The sequence below is a fragment of the Salvia splendens genome, chromosome 10, assembly GCF_004379255.2.
Source record: "Salvia splendens isolate huo1 chromosome 10, SspV2, whole genome shotgun sequence".
NCBI lineage: Eukaryota > Viridiplantae > Streptophyta > Magnoliopsida > Lamiales > Lamiaceae > Salvia > Salvia splendens.
Genome location: NC_056041.1, coordinates 9,861,081 through 9,869,362, shown reverse-complemented (window position 1 = coordinate 9,869,362; position 8,282 = coordinate 9,861,081). Strand labels below are relative to the sequence as shown.

Here is an 8,282-nt window from a genome sequence, read left to right as displayed (position 1 = left end):
GTCGGGATGTCCTTGGGGATGTCCGCCACTGTGCAGTGGGATGTCCTTATGACGTGGTAGGAGGTGTTTTTGGGATGTCCGCGGGGATGTCCGCCGGGACATCCGCACCACTCAGGATGCTCTTATTATCGCATATTTTGCCAGATATGAGACAGATGAGATAATTGCGAAGTCTTCATCTTTAACAATTTAATTTTCGGATTTAAAAAAAGTGTAAGACTGTCAAAAAATTTACCATCTATAGCAATTTAATTGGCAAACTTGGCCTTCAATTTAGATTCTAGTAAATGCTAATGGTAGTAGTAGTAATTTGTGGACTGATGTTTCAAAAAGCAATCAAACGTGAAAAGAACCCAACCACACATGCATGAATGAAGACACACAAAAGTCGAAACAAAGAGTTAATTCATTACTGAAAATAAAAGAATGATGATCAGGACATATATAAATATTGTACATGGCTCACAATCTGTGTTAGCAATATAGCAAATAATCAGCAGAGCTACCTATGTATATAGAAATATATTATTTCCTAAAATGAAAAAAGGAACAATCCTAACAACAACATGATCATTAATTAAAACTAGTAGAAGTATGTACACGATGAAGCACCTTCTTGCATGACTAAAACACCGGCGTTGAAGGGTCGAGTCGGGTCGGGTCGGGTCTAGTACCTCCAAAAGTTCTCCATATCTGATATATCTGGGCTAAAAGCAAGAGCATCCAGCCCTTGTTCATCATCCTCATTAAACGCTGCTGCATTCTTCGACGTTATCTCGTGATTCGCTGCGTTTTCGGTGCTAAGCCCGGTATCCTGTGAACGACTCATCACCGAAGCGTCGAAATGCTCCATTTTTGGTTGATTTCCATAACCAAGCATAGATGGTGGCGTTGGAAGGGCATTTTGGGGAGCGTAAAACTGCGGCGCAGTTGAAAACTGTTCGTATTGCTGCTGAAACTTGTGATTTTCCCAAAATACCCTTTGATCAGCCTGCTCATTGTATTCCGTGAGCGTCGGAAGCTGCCCCGTGGGGCTCTCCGCCGCCAGTAGATGATCCACCAACGAGTCCATCCTCGTTAGCTCCACCCCCGGGCTCCTTCTAATCCCGCTGTTCTTGTGGAACACGCGGCACACCACAAACTCCTCCTACCAAATCACATAAGCAACCATCAGATCATGATAAGGCAAAACATGATAAAAACCGTATATTTTAAAGTCAGATATATGAGTTATCTACCTTAGCGGCTCTAGAGAAGTTGTAGGTGGAGAAGTTGCCCTCGAGGCGAAACTCGTGCATCACCCAATTAGTCTTCTCTCCTTTTGGAGCTCTACCTTTGTAGAAAACAAGAGTTTTCTTCATTCCCACCAGGCAGTTTCTGCCTCGGTGAATCTCCTTGTCTTTACCCGTCGCCTTCCAGTAACCGGACTTAGTCGCCCGGTTCGTTCTCATTCCGGTCGGATACTTCCGGTCTCGCTGGCAGAAGAAGAACCATTCCTTTTCTCCCATTTTAGCCTTTTCTGCAATCATCGGTAAACCACTAATTAATTATAATTAAAACAAATTTTCGAAAACGTGACTTAGATATCTTGGATCTATTAAATGGAGTATTAACATCGGAATGTTCCTTGTCACGATAGAATACAAGAATATTACACGAAATACAAATTCCGTGATGTTTACAATCATCTCTTTCTTACAAGCTACGTGTCTCGGTTATTACACTGAAATAGATGATCGATCATAAATAATTTGTTAGTACATCTTAGCTTAATTTCTTGATCTAATTAATACTCCTACACAGCTATATATTTTATCAGAATATAATTAAGAGGTAATTAATTATCATTAAATATCTATGCATGAAATAATTATATATAGAGAGAGAGAGAGAGAAAAAAGAATTACTTGGTAAATCCCATGGTTCACACTTGTTAAGATCGGCTTCTCCAATGGCCTTGGCGACGAAGCGGCGGTCGAGAACCTTGTGCAAGAGGTAGTGCGTGATGATCTCTTCATCAGTGGGGTGGAATCTGAAGCCTGGAGGCAGCTCAACTAACTCCACATCTTCTTCCTTACTGCTCTTCACCATTGATGGACCTGCTCCACCTAACCCTAGTTCCATTTTTGCCTCTCTCTATTTTTTTTAAGAAAAAAAGAAAAAGTATATTTTTTTATATATATTAGTAGGTAGAAGCTAAGTAGTACAACAAACTATGTGTTGTAATGGAAAGGAGGCGAAAATGATGAGTAGCAAATGAGAAAGAGGAGAAATGGATAGAGGCTGCTTGTTTTATAGAGGAAGATTGCAAGGGGAGGTGTTGAAGTTTCAAGGAAGATGAGAGCGAAAGAGTGGTGGGAATGGAATTATATTGCTAATAAAGGACGAAACCAGTTTATACCTTTTCATTAAATTATTATGTGTCCAAAATTATTGTATTCTGCTCTAAGTTTATTTGCATTTAAGCTTACTAAATAACCAACTCTTGAATCTTTCAATTTACTATTTTTTAATTGACTTTGTAGTTCAAGTTGAGGTAAATGGTGATGGTGATGCTGACATCATGCTGATGGTGACGAGATAAGGGGGTGGGGTGGGGTGGGGTGTGTGGGAGACGATACACGTTTCGCCAACGCGGAGCAATGCGGAAAATGCCTGGATTTGTTGATGCTGAATTTAAATAAATGAATGGATGTGATTTAAGTGATAACGGTCAACATTATTTTGTAATTAAGTAGCTAATTGCATCTACTAAATCATACTACTACTACTACTACTACTTATTTTATTTTTTCTAGAATTCATATAAACTCAGCAATCATTATACTTGATGCGCACTAAATAAATTCATATTTCTATGAGGGGCCGTAATATTGATTTGGTAATTGTATGTGCACTTGGAATTTTTGTTTTTCATGAATGTGTCTTGGTCAATAAATATGTTGATTAAATAAATCGGAAATTTGATGGAATCATGAATCATTCACATGTACAACGGTATTCAAAATTTTGCTATGCATTTCATATTTTGTATGTAATCCATGTCGAATCCTACAAGTTAATGTAAAAATGACTTTTTATTGTTAGGATAAAAACATTGTTACAATGAATTCATTAATTGCATTTCAAAGAAATGAAAACTGCATTGTTTGACATACCATTTCCTCGAAATGACTATGTAATTTACAATATTAACTATTCTTAGCAATTAATGCTCAAATTATGAATTTTCCTCGCCTCCTTTAGAATTAATTAAATAATACGGAGTACTCATAACATTTCAGTCCTTCATATTAAATTTTATTCGGATCAGAACGGAGTTAAGTAGTATGATTTATCCATGGTATAATAATTTTAAAAATAGGGTAGTCAAATTCAAGATACGGAAATATAGGGATTCCGATAATTGAACAAATTAAACAGATCTGACAAATAATTAATCAACTGATACTCATTATATTATTTCAACTCTGAATAAAATGAGTACTTAGATGATATATAAATCAACAACTTCGTTGGAAAGAACAAATTCCATTTTCTCATTGACTTTAAAAGTCTTGATGAAAGGGGAAGAACCATAACCAAACAAAATCGTTTGTTGACAAAGATCTAATTACACAGAAAAATGTTTGGACGGTGAAGGAATGCAGTTCTGAAAAATGTTAGTGTATATATAATTAACGACGAATTGTATGATACAAAATCGCTAATTGACAAATATTATTTTTGCAGATCTCATATTGCATTGCATTAGTGTATATATAAAATTTTTAATAGAATTATATATTAAAATATAAATTTAAGAGTACTTTGTAATGAATATATAAATTGATTAAAAATATTAAATCAAATCAATGAGTTGAGGTTTTGACTTTTTAGGAAGTTGTAGAAGCTTCAATCATGGTTTTCCTAGAACTCAACCGGGGCACGCATGGCGTCACCACACGTCACCCCTACTCAACCCAGCTGTAAGTTTTATAATCAGAAATTGATTTTTAAAACTTTAATGCATCAAGTTTTATTTCAAAATTATTTTTATAGCTTGTCTTAAAAGTTTAGATTGGCTAAGTAGAACAAGGAACATGTCAGAATCATCGGCATTGCCAGATAAGAGTTTTTCAATAATTCAATGGAATTTTCAATTTTTTTATAAATGAGTACATTTTAATGTTTCTGTTGCATAGGTTTTGGTTGAAACTTTTTTTCCACCAAGGAATTACAACCATGCTTGTTTTATTATCCCACCTTATTTGGCAACTAATTTAATACTTCAACAATGACTCTGATCAAATGAAATGATCACATAATAAAATAAACTCTCGTATATATGATAATGATTAAATGAATAATTAAATCTTATTGTATATATACAATAAATTACCACTATCTTCGATTATAACTATATTCTTTATTTTATATTTGGATATATCCAAAAAAAAATCTATTTTAATTTTAATAATACAATTTATTGTATTATTTCTATCTTACTATATTAATTTTATATCAAAATTAATATCATCCATTATTATCACTATTTATTTCTATGATGTTACCGATAGAAAGTCCCAGTAGTATTACGGATTATTGTACTTTGCATTCTAGTTTGCGGCCATCCCTTAACCAAGGGACGGAGGGTTGACGGAACGTTGTCACTGTACCGTCCCTTAAAACACTATTTGCAGACCACACTGTACTTTTTTACTCCATCCCTTAACTAAGGGACGGAGGGTTGACGGAACCTGCAACCATCCGTCCCTTAACCGTCCCTTAAACCGTCCATTAAATTACTATTCATTCAATTTCATTTTTTTCCGCCAAATTCAATTAATAAAAAACACACTTCATTAATAATAAAATAACATTACAACATAAATTAAAAATACAACTTAAAATTCAAAAAAATAAAAAAAGACATAATTAAAATCCTAAAAAAATAAAAATGACATAATTTAAAATACAATTTTATAGAAAATAAAAAAAACTACTCCGCCGGCGAATCATCCTCCGAAGGTGGTGGATGTGCCCTGAGACCACTTGGAGGCGGGACACCAAGTTGTGCCGCCATAAACAGGACTCCGTTAAGCCAGGCTCCGTATTGAGTAGGCGTAAAGCGGGAAGTGTCCGCCATTGTGGCGGTCATGTACATGGACATAAGGGAGTTCGAGGGTCCCCCCAAGCCCGAGCCTGAGCCCGCCTGGCTTGATTCGGCTCGATCCCTCCTCCCTCTAGCCGCCTTCGCCGCATTTCTCCCTTGCGGCCGACGGCGCCCACGGGAGGAACTCCCGGCATCGTCTGGCGGGGTCTCCTCCTCCTGCGAGGCAAACTCTTGTGGCCCGATGCCCGAACCACCCTCACCAGACGAGTATTGGCCACTCGCCGTGTGCTTCGTGCGCTTCGAGGTCGAGCCCGAGCGGGACCGCACACCGCCGGCCCACCTTTCCTCGTCCCTGACGACCTCCCAAACATCGGCATATTTGAATTGTTTGTCGGTGTCTTCGTAGTAGACTCGCAAAGCCGACCTCAGAATGTCGGCTCCCGTGGCTCCGCTTTGGTACTGAGCCGCTTCATTCTTGTAGATGCCGCAGAATCGTTTGACCTCTCTGTCGACTCGGTCAAAGTGAGCGCGGAGCATCTTATATGTGCGGCGACGGGTCTTTTTTGGCTTAATCTCGTGGTAGGCCTTGGTGACCTTTTCCTAGAAGCACTTCCGAGGTTGTTGATTCCTTGGTGACCTTTGGGGCCGTACGGATGCCGGCCTAGATCCTCCTCCTCCGCCTCCGCCCTGGAGCCTCCCCCGCCTCAGCCTCCTTCCCCGCCTCGGCCTTCTTTCGGAGTGGGTTGAACCGGGTAATCCTCCCGAATCTGGGATAATCCCTGCAAATACCACGGGTCGGAGGGACGGGCGTATGCATCAACATCAAAATTGGGTGGTTGATACCCCCGGCGTGCCCGAACCCTAGGTGCCCGGCGTCGACGAACCGGAACCACCCAATGTGTTGTACATGCTCCCCCAGTCATCGAACGCGTTGAGATCCCACGCTCCGGAGCTGCCACCGCCGGAGTTTCCGTCGCCGGACATTTTGTGATTAGATGTTAGATGAAAATTGGAGAGGAAATGGAGATGAATTTGGAAGAATAGATGTGTAGTTATGTGTGAAATGAAGCTGAATTAGGAGTATTTATAGAGTAAAAAAAATTGAAAACGGCTCTTTTAAACGGTAACATTACCGTTTTACTTTTTAAATTTTTTTATTTAATTCAATTTTTTTAAAAAATTAATTATTGCGTTAGCGTGACGACGTCCACTCGCGGGCCGGCGAGTGGGCGTCACGCATTGCCTGGGAGCGCGCCACATCGCCGTGGCGCGTGGCGAGCTGTCCCGCGTTACGTCCCGGCGGAACGGGTTTCGTGACGAGATGGTGACGAGCTGGGAACGAGCGGGGCGCCGCAACGCGTAGCGCTGCCGTCACGGGTTCCGGGCCACCCACGTGACGCGTTGCGGGTGGCCTTACTAGCTATAACTGCTCTCCAACTCTTTAACCGCCAAATTAAATATATTACTTTTAGGGCCCGTTTGTTACCCATGTTAGGCATAGATAGGCCTCCCTATCTACCCTAATTTCTTTGTTTGGTTGCCATGTTAGCTATCTACCTGACCCGGTTCTTCCATCCCAGAACCCGACTCACGCGAAGATATGGGATGCCAAAACAGAGATAACTCTGTCTCTGGTGAAACATGCGATAGGGATGAAGAAACGCATTGAAGCTTTCGCATTTCACCCAATTGACTTGAATACCCCTTGATTTACTCCATCTCCATCTACTTTACTTCTCGAGTTCAAGGCCTCAATTTCAGACCCCTACAGAGTGCTTAGCAGCTGGGGTTCCAACAATCCGAATCACTGCTCATGGGCCGGCGTTTCGTGCGGGCCGGGTTCGCGGGTCGCTGCGCTGAATATAACCGGCGGAGGTAATTCTTTATCTTGTGCTCGAATTGCTCAGTTTCCGCTCTATGGGTTTGTGATTAGGAGGAATTGTTTGGGTGGAAATCGTAAAATTTTGGGTAAATTGTCTGCTGCTGTTGCTAAGCTTAGTGAACTGAAGATTTTATCACTGCCTTTTAATGAATTGAGTGGTGAAATTCCTGCTGAAATTTGGGGTATGGGAAAGCTTCAAGTGCTTGATCTTGAAGGGAATTTGATCTCAGGTGCTTTGCCCTCTCAATTTAGTGGGTTGAGGAAATTGAAAGTTCTTAACTTGGGATTCAATAAAATCTTTGGAGGGATGCCGAGCTCTTTGTCAAATTGTACGGGCCTTCAAGTTCTGAGTTTAGCTGGGAATCAGTTGAATGGATCAATTCCGGGGTTTGTGGGCGGGTTTATGGATTTAAGCGGGCTTCACTTGTCGTTTAATCTGCTTAGTGGATCTATTCCAGTTGAGATTGGTGATAATTGTGGGAAGATGGAGCATTTGGAGCTCTCCGGGAATTACTTGACTGGTGGTATTCCAAGAGAAATTGCTAAATGCAGTGGGCTAAAGACCCTTCTCTTGTACTCTAATCTGTTGGAGGAGGTTCTTCCTAGTGAGCTTGGTCAGTTGAGTCAGCTTCAAGTGATGGATGTTTCGAGGAACAATTTTGGGGGCCCGATTCCACCTCAGATTAGTAACTGTACAAGTCTTTCAATCCTTGTATTGGCAAACTCATGGAATCCTCTTCCAAATGTTTCGATTTTAGGTGGTAGTTATTCGATGGAGAAGCTGGCATTGCCTGTTGATTAGTACAATTTGTACGAGGGTACACTCCCTGATGAAACAAAGGCCACACAAGATATTGTCATTCATGGGATTGATTGTATTTGTTGTAGTTTACTTGTAGAATTCATAAACTGGTGGAACAACTTGCTGATTTTGATGGACATGTGTTGATCCAAATCCAATCCAAATATAGCACTCGTTTTGCTGTTGTGTATCAATAAATGAACTTTGTTTCATGTTTCTGCACTCATTAAGATGAAATTTGTTTCATGTTTCATTTTTCATTAAGATGGACTAATTCAGATTACACAAATTTGTTCATAATGGGGAATGAGGACAATCTGAGAATTATGAAAAATTAATGAGGATAAATTCGTGAATTCATGTGTGTATCTACAGTTTGGCTACCTCATACCAAACAGAGTGTTTACAAACGTGGGATATGTATCTGTACAAACAAACAAATGTATGTGATTACTAACTCCAACCCTAAACATGAGATTGGAGTTTACAATCTTGTAACATAT

General features: G+C 40.0%; 2 protein-coding genes across 2 annotated transcripts; one reads left to right on the top strand and one right to left on the bottom strand.

Moving 5' to 3' along the window:
• Positions 1–388: 388 nt before the first annotated feature.
• LOC121750827 (NAC domain-containing protein 87-like) lies at positions 389–2,424 on the bottom strand. Its single transcript, XM_042145444.1, has 3 exons — positions 1,908–2,424; positions 1,239–1,519; positions 389–1,147 (listed from the first exon to the last, which is right to left on the bottom strand). The coding sequence occupies exons 1-3, from the start codon at positions 2,122–2,124 to the stop codon at positions 668–670; spliced, it is 978 nt and encodes a 325-aa protein (XP_042001378.1). The 5' UTR covers positions 2,125–2,424; the 3' UTR covers positions 389–667.
• A 4,174-nt stretch (positions 2,425–6,598) lies between these two features.
• Positions 6,599–7,991, top strand: LOC121750828 (LRR receptor-like serine/threonine-protein kinase RPK2). The gene is made up of 2 exons (XM_042145446.1): positions 6,599–6,970; positions 7,208–7,991. Exon 2 carries the CDS (start codon positions 7,285–7,287, stop codon positions 7,777–7,779), a length of 495 nt encoding a protein of 164 aa, XP_042001380.1. The 5' UTR covers positions 6,599–6,970; positions 7,208–7,284; the 3' UTR covers positions 7,780–7,991.
• The last annotated feature ends 291 nt before the right edge of the window (positions 7,992–8,282 follow it).

What these genes read in the sequence shown, in the direction of transcription:
- LOC121750828 (XM_042145446.1), top strand. Translation starts at nt 7,285, where the DNA reads ATGCCGAGCTCTTTGTCAAATTGTACGGGCCTTCAAGTTCTGAGTTTA.
- LOC121750827 (XM_042145444.1), bottom strand. Translation starts at nt 2,124, where the DNA reads ATGGAACTAGGGTTAGGTGGAGCAGGTCCATCAATGGTGAAGAGCAGT. An exon ending in TGAACCATGGGATTTACCAA is followed by an intron (nt 1,520 to 1,907) that starts GTAATTCTTTTT and finishes CGATGATTGCAG; the next exon opens with AAAAGGCTAAAATGGGAGAA. An exon ending in ACTTCTCTAGAGCCGCTAAG is followed by an intron (nt 1,148 to 1,238) that starts GTAGATAACTCA and finishes GTGATTTGGTAG; the next exon opens with GAGGAGTTTGTGGTGTGCCG.